The sequence below is a fragment of the Culicoides brevitarsis genome, chromosome 1 (genome assembly GCF_036172545.1).
Source record: "Culicoides brevitarsis isolate CSIRO-B50_1 chromosome 1, AGI_CSIRO_Cbre_v1, whole genome shotgun sequence".
In the NCBI taxonomy this organism is placed as follows: domain Eukaryota; kingdom Metazoa; phylum Arthropoda; class Insecta; order Diptera; family Ceratopogonidae; genus Culicoides; species Culicoides brevitarsis.
In genome coordinates this window covers 29,146,314-29,165,813 of record NC_087085.1, presented here as the reverse complement: position 1 = coordinate 29,165,813, position 19,500 = coordinate 29,146,314, and the positions used below count along the sequence as shown (strand labels likewise).

Genomic DNA, 19,500 nt, shown 5'->3' with positions numbered 1-19,500 from the left:
CAGTGACTAATGGAATTGAATTTGAATTCAAAATTTTGACCTTTGAAATCAGAAAAAAAGTAACGAATTAAATTTTATATAAAATAAACACGACGACGACGTGCCAAACTAGTCTTTATCAAAACGTGAATAAATGCCGTAAATTATGCATGAGCGACGATAAATATCGATTTTTCATCAGTCGCTTTTTTTGTTGTCTAAATAATGTTGTTTAACATGTGTGTCTCAAGTGTCTCCTTAATGACGTGCTTTTTTTGCGTGCAACATAAATTTTACTCACCCAAATGTCAATTTCCGGTCCCGTGTATTTTTTGCCTTCGAATACTTCGGGCGCCGCATACGGGGGCGAGCCACACCACGTGGCCAGTAATTCGTCGCGCTTATAATAATTGGAAAATCCAAAGTCCGCTATTTTTATATTCATATTAGAATCTAGTAAAAGATTTTCAGCCTGAAAAAAATTAAGAAAAAATATTTTTTAAAAAAATTTTCAAATTTTACAAAAAAAGGTCAATTTCTTACCTTTAAATCTCTATGAACTATTCCTTTATTGTGACAATACTCTACAGCCGATAATATTTGCCAGAATTTGTGCCGTGCCGCACGTTCACTCAGTCTACCAAATTTTGCAATATAATCTAAATAAAATATTTGTGCAAAAGAAAAAAAAACGGAAAATGAGAAAATCAGCAAATATGATGATGATCATATCAAATTAGATTCCGAAGAAGAAGAAGAGCAAAAAATGCAAAAAGAAACATCTCGAACGCAAAACGTGTTTGTCTCCTTGTCGGAACGGAAGTAGAAATATGCAAAATACGAATTGCTAAATTTAAAAAAAAAACGACTCGCAATCGAGTAAAGTGAAGTTTGATATCAAAAAAAAAACAAAAAAAAAGTTATGAAGAAAACAAGACAAAGTTTTCCATAAAATTTTGGGTTATTGCTCGATTGTTTCCTTTTGTTCCGATGTGAAAAATAAAGGAAATATTTTAGTATTTTTTATTTTCAGAGTGATATCATGTTATTTGCTAAATTTTTTTTAAAGACAAATAAAAGATATGAAGAACAAGGAGCAGGAGAAAAAACATCAAGTCAATATAAATAACAAGAAGATGATGAAAATATTCGCATTATTTACACGAAAAATGATATTATTTATTTTGCAGTTTATGAATTTTTGAAATTTGATGAACTCGTGCCTTCTTGCCTTTTCTTGTGATTTTTTTCTGTTTATTTGGCGGATTTGTTTATTTTTGACTGAGGATTTTATGTTATTTTAAGAAAAATATTTTTTTTAATAAAATGGAATTTCTGGAGTGTTTTTAATGGAATTTTTTTATAGGATCAAGGTCGAATTCTTTTTTTTTTTTTTTGATGAATTTTTTTTATTTTTTTCTTAATTTGATTTTCAATGATTTATTTTTTTTATTTAAATATCAAATTTTTTATTAAAAATTTAATTAAATTATTAATAATTATTTTTTATTATTTAAGGTTTTTTGATGAATTTTTATTTTATTTTTTTAAGGAATTTTATTATTTTTTTTTAAATTTTTCTTTTAATTTGATTTTCAATGATTTATTTTTTTTTATTTAAATATCAAATTTTTTATTAAAAATTTAATTAAATTATTAATGATTATTTTTTATTATTTAAGATTATTTAAACAAATAAAATAACGTAAAAAAGTCAAATTTTTAAAGTTTTTCAAAAAATTTAAAAAAAAAATTATAAAAAAAATATATTGTTTTAAAAATAAAAAAAAATCTCAAAATCTTTATTTCTCATCTATCAAAATTTAGTTTTTTTTCAATTTTTTTATATTTAATTTATTTTGATTATTTTATTTTAATTTAATTTTCATATACAATTTTAATTCTCATTATAACTTTAATTAAATTGGAAAAAAAATTAATTAAAATAAGAATGAGATAATGCTTTCAAAGCAAATTTTATTTTTTTTTATTTTTTAAAAATTGCCTTTATTTTAATTATATGATTTTTTAAAATTTATTATAACTGCCTAAAATAATTTTAAGCAAAAAATAAAATTTAAATCAAAAATAAAGAATTTTTAGTAAATAATTTAAATTAAAAATAAAAAAAAATATGATAAAATTTATTTTTATAGCTTTTGATAAGTCAAATATGACACATAAAAAAAACTTATATTCTCTAATATTTCAAACAAGAACTCTTTTCAACATTCCATAATATTTTATATCATTTTCCGTTACAAAAAGACAAAAAAAAAATCTCCTACGGCGCCATGACCCACCCTAACTCTAAATTTCTTACAATTTCAAGCGTCATATTTTATATGTCATATCTTGTATATTTTTTTTATTTTCCCTTTGAATTTCATATTTAATGTTCATATATATTTTTTACAAGAAATTACGTCCTCATTTTCATTCCTTTCCTTCCGTTATGTCGCTTTGTTTTGCTTAGCATAACAAAAAAAAAAGAGGAAACAAATAAAATGAGATACAATGAAAATAAAACATTGATTATTATTATTATTTTTTGTCGTCGTCGTCTTCAATGTTGTACCCTTGTCGCTGTTCCATGGCCCATAATGAGCAACAAAGACAAAAAAAATTCAATCAAAAAAAACGAAGACAGAACCATATTTAAAATGAATTCATCTGGATGATTTGTTTTGTCATTTTCCTTTGCATTCTTTTTTTTTGCTCTTCAGAGACCTCCACGAAATTAAAAAAAAAAGATAAGAAACTCACCAAATATTTCTCCTTGACTAGCATATTCGGAAACAATATAAATCATACTGCTCGTTTCCATAACCTGCAAGATAAAAGAGAGGAAAAAGGGTGTCAGAAAAATTTATGAATATTTATATCGTGGAATAATTTTTCGTGTTGATGACATTCTGGTTTTTTTTTCTATTTTTAATACAAAAAAAAAATAATAAAATTGCGTCCTTTGATTAAATGAAAAAAAAAAATAAATTTATCCAGAATCTGTCTAATTCAGTCATCATCACACCCGTTGCAAAACAAATTTTCAAAATAAAATTTATTTATTTATTTTTCGGCATGCCGCAACTGTAAATTACATTTTTGTCACACACACAAGCTCACACGTCAATGCTGGTCGTGCGTTTTTTGTGATGTCATTGCCAAGGCAAGACGACAATTTTGGCACCCATATCAAACATTTTTTTTCCCGAGCAAGAAATAACTTTTTTTTTCTCGTGTCAAAATGTAAATTTGTCGTCTATGTTATGACTGACTACGTAATCAGCAATTCCAATCTATCTTCGGAAAAAAGCCATAAAATATGTACCGAAAAAAAACTTGCAGAATTCTCATCGGACTAAAAATAAATAAATTTCAATTTCAACAAATGACACGGAGAACCTGATCAAATAATGGAAAAATATTATCAATGCGTTTTTATTTATGTATTTTTTTTTTTCAATGACGATAAGACGCACAATGGTCCAAAATGAAAAAAAAAATAAATTTAAAAAAATTATTTTAATTATTTCAAGCATTAATATTTATTTATTTTTTTTTTTAATATTTTATTATTTATTTTTTTTTATAAAAATTTAATTAAATTAATTATATTTTTTTTGAATTAAAATTAAATTTAATTAATTAATTAAATTTATTATTTTACGAAATTAATTTTTTTGATTTTTTTTTATTTTTATTTAATTGAATTATTTGGAATTATTTTATTTATTTTTTTTTATATTAAACATTAAATTTGAGCCCATTGTGCAACGCCTGGTATTTTGTGATTTTTTTTCTTTTAAAAGGGGGAAATTCTCAAAAAGATAAATTGTTTCGTTCCGATGACGCACTTGACGTCAAAAATGCTGTGGAAAGAGACGCCCAAGGCACAAAACACAAAAATATTTTATGTGTTAAATTATTATTCAATTAAGTGATGGTTAATGTGTGTTTAGATGAATAAATTATACTTTATCGTGTCATAGACCGACAAGCACAAAAACCATCAGAGAGAGAGAGAGGAATTTTCTTCTTATCTTTTTTGCTGAATTTCTGTCAGTCTGAAAATTAAATTTTACATAAACATTAAAACGAGAAGAAATTCGAGATGATGGCATCATAAATTTGCGTCTAATTGTCTGTCTTGCTATGCTTGTGTAACTTTCGTTTGCGAATAACAGACGAGAGAAAATTGCTTTGCCCCGGGTGTAAATTGTAACAAAGTTTCGTTCAATATTTCTGTCATTTAATTCCGATATGATAAAAGGTGAAGGTCAATATTACTCACCTGATATAATTTAATGATATGAGGATGATCCAATCGTTTCATAATATCCACTTCGCGATGCACTTTTTGCAAATTATTCTCGTCCAATTGCGATTTATCGATGATTTTGATGGCAACCTACGGAAAAAGAGAGAGAAAAAAGGAAATTGTAATTAGCATGGAATATTTTAAACGGTAGAGAGATAAGTAAATGAATGGTGCTAATAAAGACGTCAATTGGAAGTTAATTCGCGTAATGAAAGACAATGTTATTGTGTGAAATGCGATATTTATTCGAGAAAATGAAATGCGTTCGTTGGTAAGTTTGTGAAAATTTAGTGTTTCGCAACTTAAAAAAATTTTCAAGACGAGTGCGATACCAAGCATTAGATATTTTAGAATATCAAGGGAAAATTATTTTTTTTGATCAGACTAAAAAGTTAGTGAAATAAAAAAAGGAATTAAAATCAAAGTACAAACTCTAAGTTCGCACTTGGTTCCATAAAATTCTTCTCTGATAATATTGTACACTGTACAGATAATATTTTAACAGGGAATTTTGTTCTTTTGATCTTGATCTTTTAATGTAATAACATAATGAAATAGTGTATTTTTTAAGAATTAAGAAGTTCTGTTGAGCTTAAGATTAATCCGAAGTAACCTTATGTAATAGGACCCATGAGCTTATAAAGTATTAAATCGTATTTTTTTTCCTCTGATAAATTTTACTGGATCGCACACTGGATTTATAATATTTTTAAATAATTTCATAACATTATCTTTTTCCGACTCTTTCTTGCATTAAGCTCTTCCAATTCTTATTAGTTTGGTTGAAGCGATTTTAAACAAACTTTCGAGTTCTACATATAGTAATTTGAGGCTTACAGCGGCTTAATTTGATCTCCATCGTGTGGCGATGAAGATTTATTCTCTACGTCGTTGCCCACAAATTCTTCCTCATCATCGTCATTTCTAGCTATAAATTTGATTTTAGTCAGCCCGTAATGAAGTGAGTACTTTTTCGACTTGATGAATTTATAAGAATTTTCCGGAACCGATATTAACATCCAAACAATCCCTTCTTCCAAATGGGCCTTTCTTTTGTGACTTTCTTACTTGAATTAGGACTACAAATATTATCTGCAGAAATGTTAACATACATAAGAAAAATTTCATAGATTTTAAACTTTCTCCAATAGTCAAATGTATATCAAATGCCAGATCCCAGTACAGCTACCAGATTTTAAACAGTATCAATACCGATTTCATAGTAACTCTCTTTAGTTAAATTTCGAAGACGATGAGTTTTAATAGGTTGTGGCATTTTCTCCTCTTAATCTGATTTCCTATTTGATTTGTAACCATTTTATTATTCTTTAATAGATTTTTAAGTATATCTCATTTTAATTGAATGTAATATGTAAGAATTGTAAGCTTTTGTTTTTTGAAGTGATTCTGTTTTTGATTTTGTTGCTCTTATTAACGATCCATCGTCATTCCTCGTTCCAACGGTCCATTTTTTGTCTTCTCACAACTTGAACTTTCTTGTCTTTCCTTGGAAACCATTCGATGATTCTACCAATTGTCCAAGTAACTAATGAGGTATTTTGGGTAACGAGTTCTAAAATAATTTTTCAATGGATTAAAATATTTTTTTCGGTAAAAAAAAACTTAGATACGATGAAATTTTTTTCAAACTCTTTTAAATGATCTCAAATTTTCAAAACTAACTCAAATGTAAAAAACTCTATTTTACAAAATTTGAAAATCGCCATCTTGCTAATTCAAACTTCTTTCCGTTGCGAAACATCAACTTTCTACACTGTTTGCACAATGCAGACATTCTCGCAAAAAGCAAAACAGAATAAAATAAAAACTTCATTCATAACAGCAACGATAGTTCTCAATGTCATTTCCATGCACAATTTCTCATGGCGGCGCGGAGGCAGTTCTACTACTCTATTATTCTTGCGTCATTTGATTCGTTATTGATTTGAAATGGAACGCACGTAACAACACAAAACTCTTTAAGAATGCAATTTTTATCCAGAAAACAACAACTAACTGGCAAGCCAAACAAACAAATACACAATAGATCATAATCGTATTACACTCTGCTGTGTAACGCTAGACAGTCGTCGAGTGATTGTCAGTCAGTTGGTGCGGCTGACGTAAAACAACGATAGTTACAATGAAACGACCAAATACGTGACAAGTACACGACGTGTCGCTAGAAGCATGTGAAATCTGATTATTTCTTGTGTAATGTGTGTATTTTAGTCATTAAAGGCTTTTAAAGTAATTAGCCCTGAAGAGAGTCGCAGCTACGAAATTTAATTTGGTGAAACTTTTTTTTTACTTTTTTTTTGGCATGACGTATTTTGAAAGGTGTCGCTAATTGGGGAAGCACGTGATTTTTTTTTTACTTCCGTCTTTAACTTTTAGAAAATTACTTCAAGAACTCTTGTTAAGTAAAAGCCGTTAAAAATTCCAATTTAGGCTGCTAACGTCATTCGGGCGGTAATTGTTTTCAGCGAACGGCAATTACATTGAAAAGTTTCAATTTGAAATCCGAACCACGTCGTAGCCGCGTCATGTGCCACAATATGAACAAAGGGACGAGATATTTCATTGTTATTTTATGATTAAGTGGAATTCTCGACAATGAATGATTAATACGCGTCATTGTATCAAATTTATAACCACTTTGACAGGATTTTGGTCGGAAATTCGATGCTCCGTGTGATAAATTTGTTTGTTTGTTTGACGTTTTAAAACCGTTGATTGTTTTGTTGCGTCAAAGAATTTTAAAGTTTGAAGGAAACTTTATCTACTAATTAATTTTTAAATTAATTTAGAAGCGTTTAAAAAAGTTAGAAAATTACCAGAAAATTATCAAAATTTTTTACTAAATAATTTATAACTTAAATTGGAAGAACTTTAAAAAAGTAGAAAAATTATTATAAAACTTTAGAATTTTTTAAATCTAAAATTTGCATTGGGAAAAAAATTAAAATAAAAATAGAAAGTAATTGAAAATTTATATTGAATCCGAAATTTGCTCTGGAAAAATAATTTAAAATTAATATTGAGTGAAAAATTACTAAATTTGCATTGGGATAAAACCTACAATATAATCTAGGTTTAAAAAAATTACAAATGTGCATTGGGAAAAATTTAAAATGACAACTGGGTCAAAAATTTGAATGTGAATTGGTCTAAAAATTTAAGTTATTTCTTTTTCAAAGGCTTTGAACTCGAATTTAAAAAATGCCCCAAGACACATTCAATTTTTTTGCCCAATGCACATTTTCAAAATTTTACGAAATATTTTCTTTATTTACTGTCAAAATTTTTTCCTAAAAATATTTTTACCGTAAATTAAGGCATATGTCATATTTATTTCCTCTTAACCAGATTTTACTCAGTTTTTTTTCTCACAAACCACTTTTGATTCTCTACAAATAAAAAATTCCCAGAGCAACGTGACATGAGATTTTTCCTCTGTAACTCAAACCGCTGAGACAAAAAAATAAAAAAAGCAATTTCTGCAACTGTCAGCCTGCCAAAAATTAAGTAAAATCACGTCTCCGGAAAACCCAATCGATCAATCCCTCGCAGACTACGTTGTTCATGCATCGCCAAGTCCTTAGCCAAATTTCGTGTTCATGTGTAGCCAAATTGATATTCTTCTCCTCTTTCTTTCGTTCTTCTGCTTCTCATTCTCTGCCATTCTCCAAAAAATTATTTGTTGATAAAACGAAAACTTTTTTGTTTGACGTCATTGCTACGTCAATGCTTACAAAACGCCATATATCACCACGCCACACTACAACTGATTATTTCTACAAAGAAAACAGTCGGAAAAAAAAGTTTCGTACTATAACTAAAAGTAGCACCCTTTTTTGCGTTCATGCATAAATGTCAGAGACACGAATATATTTAAATATATGGCAAAATGAAAAAAAAAAACTGTTGAGCAAAAATTTCACACCGCAACTCATATTTCATTCTGAACGTAAAAATAATAATAATACAATAATGATTATTATTATTATACTATAAAATTACATTGTTATGACTTTTTTTGTCTGAATTTAAAAAAAAAATTAAATGACGTATTTTTAAAATTAGGTTAATTTTTTGCATGCAATTTTTTTGGCTTTAACGAAATTTCGCTGAATCATTATTTTCATTCAGAATCAGATTAATCACCTTACAGGACGTCAGAAGTCATGACCACTGACGTTTATTGCGATTTCAGGTCTTTTACGTCCGTCACGACTCTGAAAAATCACGTTTTAATCGTAAACCTTGAAATTCAGTTCTTTTGGCAAACGATCGCTGCCCCGACAACGCTTGATGTCGTAAACGTGCTTGCAGCAACCACTTCTCCTATAGTTTCAAGTCGTCTCAGCTATTTTCGTCGACATGTCAAAGTTGTGTTCGTCATCAAATCAAAAAAAAAATATGAAAAAAATAAGTTGAATGACTTCATTAACGTAACGTTTCTCCAGCGTCTTTCGAGCGTACACTTAACCTTTAAATCATACGTTCATCATCTTTTTATCCGGCGCGCGAGCATGAAATGAAGAAGAATGAGCCACTAATTGAATGAGTATTTTTTGTTGTTTGTCTCGGAGTTGTGCTGAGTTGACCTGCTTTATTTCAAGCCGTAATTTACAGAAAAAAATTGTTTTTGAAGCAGAAAAAAAAGTTTCGTTAAACAGAAGAGACTGTGAGTCATTTTTTATAATAATAAAACAAAAAAAACGCCGCATTGCATTTTTCGTTACAATGTTGATGGATGGGAAAAAACATTTTGTATGTTACAATTTTTTTTTGTTAATTTTTGATCAGAAAAACTCATTTTCAGGGAACAAAAGGTCACAAAAATGGAAACAAAAATATTCAATTTTAATTAAAGGTTTTAAAGGATTTATTTTTAGAAATTATCTGATATTTTTTTGCAAAAAAAAAATAAAAAATATTACTGTGCGTTTTTAATTGAATAAAAGCTTGAAAAATTGCTGAAAATATTAAATAATGAAAACTAAAAAAAATTAATTAAATTATTATATCAAATAATATAAAAAAAATTTAATAAATTTAAAAAAAATAATCAAAATATATAAAATAAAAAAAGTTTTAATAAAATTCAGAAAAAAATAGATAATATAGAAAAAACAAATTACAAAGAAAATTTAAAAAATTTATTTAAAAAAAAAATAATTTTTTTATGCATTTTATTTTATTTTTATTTATTTAATTATTTTTAATTTTATTTAAATATGCATTTTTACCAAATTTATATTGTATTTTTTAAATTTTTGTTTAAAAAAAATTATTTTTTAAAAATTTTTCAAATATTATTTTTTAAATTTTTTTTTTTTTAAATTATTTGTATAATTTTTTTTCTTTATTTAAAATCTTTATCAAATTTATTAATTTATTTTAAAAAAAAAAATTAAAAAAATATTTATAAAAATTTAAAAAAAATAATAAAATTTTTTAAAGATATTTTTAAATTTTCAAAAATAATTTAATTCTAAAAATAAAAATAAAATAAAAAATAAATAAATTTCAAAGTAATTTTAAATCAAGAAAAAAGTTCCAGAAAGAAAAAATATTTTTTTTTAATTTTAGAAATTTAAAAAAAAAATAGTTTTTTTTTATAAAAATTTAAAAAAATATTTTCTTCGAGTTCATAATTTTTATTAAAACATTCCCTTTATTTGATTTTTTTTTTTCAACCAAAAATAGAAATCATCACCCCGAATAGAGCAACAACAAAAAAAAAACAAGCAAAAAACTTCAATCAAAGCAAAATAATTATGACGAGAGCAAAAAATATCGATTCAATCAATTTGATAAGAGTGTCAAGTTTTTTTTTTGCTTCACTCACTTTCCCGTTCATTCCTCGCCTTTTTCACATATCTCACTTGCATTCACATCACCGCAACCAACAACATCCGTCAATCTAAAAGATAATTTATTTTAAAATAATTCATAAATCGCACTTCAATTGCACGACGACGACGGCGATGCTGATGAGATAATGTTATAACCTCTATCCGGTTCTCACGTGTGGTTTGTTGTTTATATTTGTGCCGCTGGTGTTGCCGCTGATTATTTAATAAATATTCATTTTGTTCCGATTCTCGGTCCAGACAAACTTGAATTGGATTTAGCTGCACCCATGCCGGCTAATTTTTAAGCGAAATACCTTCGCGCGCCGTATACAGCAAGAAAAGATCAAAAAGTGCGATAAATTAAAACCGTTTACACCCAAGTACCTCCATACGCAAGTACTTCCGCTTTTTTCTGGCCCGTAATTTAAAATCTTCATTCACATTCCGCAGCCGTACGTCGCTACGAGACACTCACTAAATAATCTTGACCTTTCTTTATTTTATTTATTTTACATTTTCTACATACACACGACCGTTTCTCGATATCTTACTGAGCCGCATTTGTCTGCAAACTATTTATTTATTTCGCACACACACTCGCTCAATTTACCTTGAAATAAATTTTTACGACTTGTGCAGCGTCGTGCACAGAGCGTCGTTTGTTACAAGATGATGAATAATGAGAGTGTGTGTCGCTCGGCATTATTTTAAGAGCACGAGAGATGAAAGATATTTTTTTTTTATTTATTTACGGTGAACAAAGAAGAGGAAACACGAAAAATTCTTCGGAAGAATCGATACGACACCGACCATAAAAGGGAAGAAGTTGACAAATAATGTCCCAAATGTAAAATTACAGTCTTTGTTGTGGTTTTTTCTTGCATTCGAAGAAAATTTTAAAGGAATTTTTGGATTTGTGGAAAATTCATGTCTTAGAAAAAAAATAGTTTAATTTTATAAAATTTAAAAAAAATATTTTCCAATAATTTTAAATAAAGAAAAATTAAAATAATAAAATATACAAATTTTTTTAAAATGATCTAAAAATACAAAAATCACAATTTTTAAAATAAATCGAAAAAAAAAATTTTTTTAATTAGAATTAAATTCAATTAATCAATAAATTTTATTTTTTTAATAAAAAAAATTCATAAAAATTTTCAAAGAAATAATAATTTTTAACATAATTTAAAATTAGATCTTATTTTAATTAAATTAAATAATTTTTTGTAATTTATATCGAATAGTAAAAATTTTTTTCTATCAAATTAATTTTTTAAAAATAATATTACAATCCTAAAAATAAATAAATAAATAAATTATTATTTAAAATTTGTTTTTTATACAAAAAATAATAATTGATATTTTTTTTTATTTTTAGGGTTTTAATTTTTTGTTTAAAAAAAATTAATTTGATAAAAAAAAATTTTACTATTCGATGTAAATTTAAAAAAATATTTAATTTAATTAAAATAAGATCTAATTTAAAATAATGTTAAAAATTGTTATTTTTTTGAAAATTTTAATGATTTTTTTTATTAAGAAAATAAAATTTATTGATTAATTTAATTAAATTCTAATTAATTTTTTTTTTCTAATTTAAAATTTTTTTTTTTCAAAATTTAAAATTTTTTTAGTTTAAAAAAAATCACGGCGCATTTATTCTAATTAAATTTTTTTTAATAAATTTAAAATTAAAATGAGATCTAATTTAAAATTTTGACAACTTTAAAAATTGTGATTTTTGTATTTTTAGATCATTTTTAAAAATTTTTATATTTTATTATTTTTAATTTTTATTTATTTAAAATTATTGGAAAATATGTTTTATAAATTTTATAAAATTTGTATTTTTTTTTTCAGAAACGAAACACAAATTTTTCACACTACAACCAGGCAAAATTTACTGCAGTAATGATGCAGTAGAGCTGCATGCGTATTGAAGTTATTCGACAGAAGCAACCAGATGTTCATCTTTCAAACAAGGTAATTTCCATTTCCCATAGAGAAGATCAAGATTTATTCCGTAATTATTACAAAAATATTTTGTTTTCTCCTCCTTTTGCTTCTCTTTTAATACTCGGTCTCGTGCAACACTTTTCCGAAACGACGACGAAACTTTTGTAAAAGACAACAAAACATTAGACACCTGGGAAAAATTAATTCTAATACCATTTGTTAAAGTTCACGCCATTTATCAATAGCGACTACCTATTAATTTTGTGCCCCTTTTCCAAAAAAATATCTCCATTCCAGTTCATATAAATGGCAATAAATAAAGCAGAACAAAACTTTTCAGAGAGAAGCAGCTCTAAGTGAATTCACGTGTCGGAATGTCTCGCTGAATAATGAATAATCTAAATAATTGGAATGGTAAATTCTGGTTTTTCCATCTAATTTGTTATGTACACACATTTTGTTATGGACCGGGAGCAGAATAATCCGGACATTTACCACAATAACCAGATTGTCAGATTTGATGAATCCATCAACGAGTGGAGACGCCTGGTATCACGATTTTTTTTCCCGATGAAAATTCCTCACTCATATAAATAATAATTTTTTACAGAAATCGTCTCGAAAAAATTTTTTTTTCACCATCAAATCGTCTGTCGTCACACGCAATAATATTTATCACACTTTGCGAGCGACGAAAAATTTCTCAATTGACGTAAATGCTAAAGCGAAAATGTGTGTAAATAAACAAAATTTTTAAATAGCAAAAAAAAAGTTTGTCTCTGAAAAAATGTTGTTTTGCGGGCGTGAATCAGACGATTGAATTCTTGGCAAATAACATGGGAAGTAAAACGCTGTAATTTCGCAAAGTCAATGTTTTTGGATAGAAAAAAGTCCGCAGCCTAAGACGAGTCAAGGCTAAAAATTTTCTGAAATCAAGAACGCACGTTTTAACATCAAAATTAAAGACGAACAAAAAACAAATTGGAAAAGTTATACCTTCTCTTCTGCTAAGGAAAAATTTCATTGTTCATGTAAAATGCTCCCAATTTGAGCTGAACTACGTGAAAAACTTTTTTTTTTGTTGTTAAAAGTTAAAAGCAAAAAAAAGAAAATTTCAAAGTTAAACAAGGAGATGAAAAAGAATAATAAAAATCGTGTAACTTTAAAAAATTTACAACTTTTGCACTCTAGCAAACACGCAGCACGTCCCGATGTTCAAACAATGTAAAAGACATGTTATTGTTTGCCTACGTTTAGCTCTTTTCAATTTTGCTAATGCACGAACAGACAGGCAGCAAACGGAATCTCGTTGTCATGAGCATAGATTTTCATTTAGCTTGAAAGAGCTTTTAGAAAACGGAACCACTGCTTATCGAGAAATCGCTCTGTTGGAAGGGAGTTGGTTGCCCTTTTCAACCCTAATCTAGTTTGGTGAACAAAAGAATTAACGAACAGCAAAAAAAAAATAGAACGATCCAACACCCTCTTCAAAATAAAATTTTCTTCTTGGCGTAATTTGTTAATATTTTATTTCATTTTCAGGCTTTGCCCTTTTTCCGGCTCATACATGCTTGATGATGATTACGGTGTAAAATTTTAACATGTCTTAATGAACTAACAAGTTTTGAAGTGGATGAGGTCAGGGATTCAGGTGATTTGACTAGAGCGTATTCTTTCAAGTATTATGCTACAGGTAAGATTTTTCGTTGAACAATGATTTTTGACGATAATTACATAAAGCAATTTTGACAATTTCTTTTGATAGGAGATTTGATGTCAGCTGAGGATAAACTTAATTAAGATACAGGTGCTAATAAGGCCACTTTACGGGTCCGAAACCTAACCCACAACCAAGAGAGAGGAACATCAGCTTTGAACGCAAGATTCTCAAAACAGTAATGGGGGCTAAGCGAGATGAGGGGGGTAGATACAACTTCAAACTAGAGCGAGAGTATGGGGAGTCTAACATAGTGGCATAAGTAAAAGTCAACAGACTTCGATGGGCCGATGACTTAGCACAATTGAACCCCGACGTAGTCTCAGCAACACTGTTCCGAAGAGATCCTGAAGGGCATCGAGGTGTTGGGCGACCCAAACCAAGATTGGATCGTTTGCGTTCAAACGGATCTAAGGGCCCTGACCATCAACAATTGGCGGGCAGTGGCACAAAACAGATCCGAATGGAATGACGTTCTTCAACAGACCAAGGCTAAGATATGGCTGTAGGGAGCTTCAGATTATAATATTTTACTTTTGCGGGAATTTCAGGAGCACATAAGACTTTTATCTTTTCATAAAGGTTCTTCTGCCATAGATCGAAAGAAGTTTCGTCATTTCGAGTTCATTAGTAATTTGCTTCATTTCACACAAAAATTCTAATCTTTTTAAATAGTTTTCAGTTTTCACCTAAAACGAATGAAAATCGTAAATGATGATCTTTGCAGATACTGTCAATTGAAAAAAGAAACAGCAGAACACTTGGTATGCGATTGTATGGAACTCTGTGGCAAAAGGAAAGAAATCTTGCTGAACTATTTCTTGGATCCACCTGAACTTGAAGGACATCGGCTTAGAAAAATTTATAAGTTTTTGAAGGAAATTGGACTGACTGATTAAAGTATCAGGACAGGTGTAGCTCGTAAGATCTACACTTGAGCATGCTATGACATTTTGTCATAGCGATCACAATAGGTCTTCGGACCGCGGTGATGCATCCTCGAACCTAACCTAACCTAAATAGTTTTCAGTTCTTGATGATGATCATATAGTGACCCACCTAAGCACATAAAAAAGGGCTTTCTGTGGGTTTTCTTTCTTCCTAACCTGTTCCATATTCTTCTTTAACCGTGCTGACACTCTTTAAGAAAGAAAAGATTTCTTTCAGTAGGAAGTCTATAAATTCTTCAGGATTCATAATGCCATTCGTGTTACCTAAAAGCAACATTTTCAGTTCTTGATTTTCATATAATAAATTTTGCTGTTTTGTATTTTCCTCTCAACATTATTTTTATGCCGGCTGTTCCTCGGTCTTTTTAACTTATGGTTGCTAATTCAGGCTTACATGATTAGATATGACGTCAAAGTTTGTAAGGATGCTTATCACTTTAAGAATAGATCAATCTTAGAATCAGTGGATAAAAGAGATAGAGCTTGATTAACAGACAGACAATTTTCCATCACGTATCACTTTTGTTGTTATGAAATGTTTTACATGGGCAACAATTACTCCATCCAACTGCTTCAACAAAAAATAAAGTTTACCTTGCTGTCTAACCGTCTTTCTCTCTCTCTTCTAGTACCTACTTATGACTTGCTTTGCATCTACTTTAAAATTCAAATAAAAATATTATCCTACAGAAATTTCCAGGCACTAAAAATATTTTTCTTCCTTCCACTTGATCAACGAATGAAAGAAAAATATTTCAAATGTGTTTTTTTCTCCCTCATACAAAGCAAAAAATGTAAAGCAAAACGACAAACGCTAAAATTTTTCCATGTAATATATTAATATAAGAGGATTTACTGTTAAGTGGGTTTTTTCCTGTATTTCTGCTACATCAGCTGGCAACACATTTCGCTTTACACAACCTCCCTTCGGTGGGATCAAAAATGTATTATCATGAGGTACTCTACCCACGCTCCATCGTCGTCTTTGGTAATAAAATATCATCATCAAAAAAAAATTGATGCTTTAACAGGTGCCTCCAATGTCGTCGCACGAGAAGCAAGAAATGATAAAGAGAGAAAGAGTGATTTGTATTGTTTTCCTAATTTCATACATTTCCAAGTCTTTTCACTGTCGATCGTCATTTGTGTGTCTCTCGAGTTATTCAATTTAGTCACAATAGAAAATGTGTCTGAATGATTTATTTTATTAATGGCTCGGAATACAATGAGACCTCCTCGCTTTTATGTGTTGGTGTTGGTTGTTGCTAAACTTTCTACACTCGGGATGGACGACAAAGCTTCACAACGACTCCTCCATTTGAATGGAATGGACAATTGAATGACGCAAATCAGATGTGTTTTGTAATAAAATACAATAGAACAGTAGAATGGGATGCAAAGCATTTGACTTGCGAGATTTTTTCGGTTTTCAGCATAAATTTACATGTCGTTAGGCATACTTTTTTGTCGTGATTTCGGCATTTTGTGACGTCAAAAAATTTGCGATTATTCAGTGAATTGAAAATGTGCCGAAAAACTCATCAAAATCGTAACTCTATTATGATAATTTTCCGATTTTGTTTTGAAATTTGTTACAATTCACGACACGAGTTCACGGCAACAACTCATTAAATCTATGCACAAACGAATTCGATTGGATTTTAATAATAAATAAATGAAAATGCAAGGATAAACTTCATGCGTGGGCATTAAATGCAATGAGCAAACAAACAAATAAGTCAATCAAATGCTGATTGTGTGTCAACCGTTATTCAACACTGAAAAGAGATAGAAAAGCGTCATCGCAAAATTTCTAGGTCAATAGGTGATTATAAATAAAAAGAAAAATGCCGAATGTGGGTTTTTTTTTCAAGCTAAACTTCACCATGAGGTCCATTTTTCAATAAAAATGACGATGAAGCACAAAAGTTAATTGAAAAAAAAACAAATAATTAAATTTTCTTTAATGATGATGCGATAAGAGATAAATGAGCATAAAATTGAAACGAGCCATATATACGCACAATTTGTGAATAAAAGAGGATTTCACATTAAACGCCCACGCCAACTTTTTCTTTGCAATGACTTTGACGAGAAAACTTTTTTTTTTCTTACGCCTTTATGTCATTCGCAGAAATTGAAGATATAGTAGTTGAAAAAGGGGGAGAGAAGAATAAGTTGTGGTGGAAGAAAAATTGATTTCCACGAAAAATATTTGATTTGTAGCAGGAACTTTTTATTTGCATCAACGATTCAATTCCAATTTTAAAGGAAAAAAAATCTTTTGAAGGCAAATTGTTTCCTTGAAGCGATTTTATGACGTGAAAATATTATTTGTGTCTTGTGACCGAAATTTTTGCGTAGTGCTCTGGTGACCTAGTTCTGTGAAAGAAAATAATTATTATTTTGTTTTCCCAGAATTTTTTGGAAATTTATCAAGAATTTTTTCTTTATGAAAAATTTCCTGCAAGTATTCTTTTAATTTTAAAAAAATAATTTTTTAATTTAATTTAAATTAATTTTTATTAATTTTTAAAAAATTAATTTTAATTTAAAAAAAATATTTTATTAGTTAATATAATAAATTAATAAAAAAAAGTTTAAAAATTAGTTGCTAATAATAAAATTATGATTTTTTTTATTTTAATTTTTTTTTAATTATGAAATTTTATTTAAAATAAAATAAGGCCATTAAATTTAATTATTTCACTTTATGTCACCCCCCCCCTCCGATTTTGCCGAAAAATTCAGGGGGAAAAATAAAAATAATAAAAAAAGAGGAAAATTTTTGACACTTTTTGGTACTTTTTAATTGAAAAACGATAATAATGTCCAGTAAAAATTAAAATTATATAAGATATGAACTTAACTTGCTTTAAAAACGCATTATTTATCGAAAATTTGATGAAAAAATTTTTGAGTCACGTGACCAAATTTTTTATTTTTTCTTAAATTTTTATTTTGTGAAATTTTATTAAAGTTTTGACTTAAAAACTTAAAATAAATAAATTTGGTAATAAAAGTAAAAATTATTTTAATGTGTTGAATCAACGATTAACGTTAAAAAACGTCAAAAAAGTAGTAAAAAAAATTAAATATTTTTTAATACCTTTAAAACTATTTTTTAATAATTAATTAAAATTCTTATAAATTTTATTTCACTCCATTTTAATTAATATTTTTTTAAAAAAATTAATTTTATTTTTTTAATTTTAATTTTGAATTTTAAAATTAATTTAATTAATTAAATTAATTTAATTTTAATTAAAAAATATACAAAAATAATTTAATTTTTATGACTCTCCCAGATTTTCTACCAAAAACTAAAGAAATTAAATAAAACACGTTTATAATTATTTAAAATTAATTTTAAAAAAAAATTGAAAAACAATTAAATTACTCCGCATTTTTTTCTCGGTCAATCAATAAAAACCAGAATGCAACAGGCGGAATATTTTAATTAACAACTCGATTGATACTCTTTTTCATATTTTCATTCTTGTCATAAATAATGGAAAATTCCCCGCAAGAACATACAACTCAAGGTCGAAGGTCCGAAAAATTTTCCATAAACAACGAAAAAAAATCACGAACGTCGTCAAATAAAAATAACACTCATAAAAAAAATGAATAAATTTGAATAATGTCCTGCCATTTGAGCGTGTCACAAAAAAATTCTCTTGAGCACTTGAAATAGCAACAAAAATGCAGATCATCATCCAGCCGTCAAATGTGGGCGGATGCCCGTACTTTATGGCAATAAATCATCCAATATTTTATTAAATCATGAAATTAGTCGAGAATCAACGATGAAAGACCAAAGGACCGTAATTATCATACGAACAGTTTTTTATTGCTGCAAATTTGTAAAATAAAGTCCTTTAATGGCGAAATTAAAATGGATCCTTTTGATGCGTGGGTTCCAATTTACTGCGGCAGAAGGCGACTCGTTTTCTCAAAAGACATTCCCTCAGCAAAATTTTACGATCTCTGAAACCAGATGGGACTTATCTAAAATTAAATAATGCTTCGTCTATTAAAACAAACGTGAAATATTGCGCAAAATTTCGGAAAATTCCACAAGAAGAAGTTCAAGGTCGCAGATAAAAGATGAAGAGTTCAGGTGGTTTTAATTGATACATTTTTACGACTTTTGAGCTTCCCTAAGGGTTTTGTGCGTTTTTTATGACTCAAGATGAAGATTAAAGTACATCATTAAAATCCAATTAAATGTCGCAAGTTATGTAACAAGGAAGTACAGAAGAAGCAAATTTATCTCTCTTTTTTTTAATAAAAGAAATTTTTCTGAGTCATCAAATCTCTTGCTGCTGCAGTGCCAAATAAATTTCTCAACTGAACGCAGAATGGGTGAAAAAACATCAGGGAATCCCATTACTCGGTAACCAAGTCAGTGCCATGTTGATTTTACGATGACAATTTCTGATGAAGTTGTCGGCTTGCCGATACCGCAAAAAATTTTCAAGTTTATTAACAACAACCCAAAGTTCATAAAATACATAAAAAAATGATTCATGTAAGAAGTAAAGGATGTCAATGTTGAAAACTTTTCCAGTAATATTTTTTTCTTTATTATTGTGTTTGTTTATAAGGGCTTCGTAAGTGCTGTAAACAATCAAACGACAACAACAGAAAAAAAAAGTTTTTTTTTTGTATGGGAAACTTGTTGCGAAAACAATATTTATGAGGCGC

At 28.1% G+C, this 19,500-nt stretch overlaps 1 protein-coding gene across 5 annotated transcripts in view; it reads right to left on the bottom strand.

Annotated features, from left to right (window-relative positions):
- The window catches only part of LOC134827584 (serine/threonine-protein kinase SIK2), a 49,174-nt gene that overhangs the window by 15,766 nt on the left and 13,908 nt on the right, over window positions 1–19,500 (bottom strand). For all 5 annotated transcript variants that reach the window (XM_063840300.1, XM_063840301.1, XM_063840299.1 and 2 more), the window contains exons 3-6: window positions 4,274–4,390; window positions 2,746–2,809; window positions 523–638; window positions 281–451 (exon numbers count right to left, since the gene is read on the bottom strand). In XM_063840300.1, the coding sequence (XP_063696370.1) occupies window positions 281–451; window positions 523–638; window positions 2,746–2,809; window positions 4,274–4,390 (468 nt within the window). The remainder of the gene's footprint in view (window positions 1–280; window positions 452–522; window positions 639–2,745; window positions 2,810–4,273; window positions 4,391–19,500) is intronic.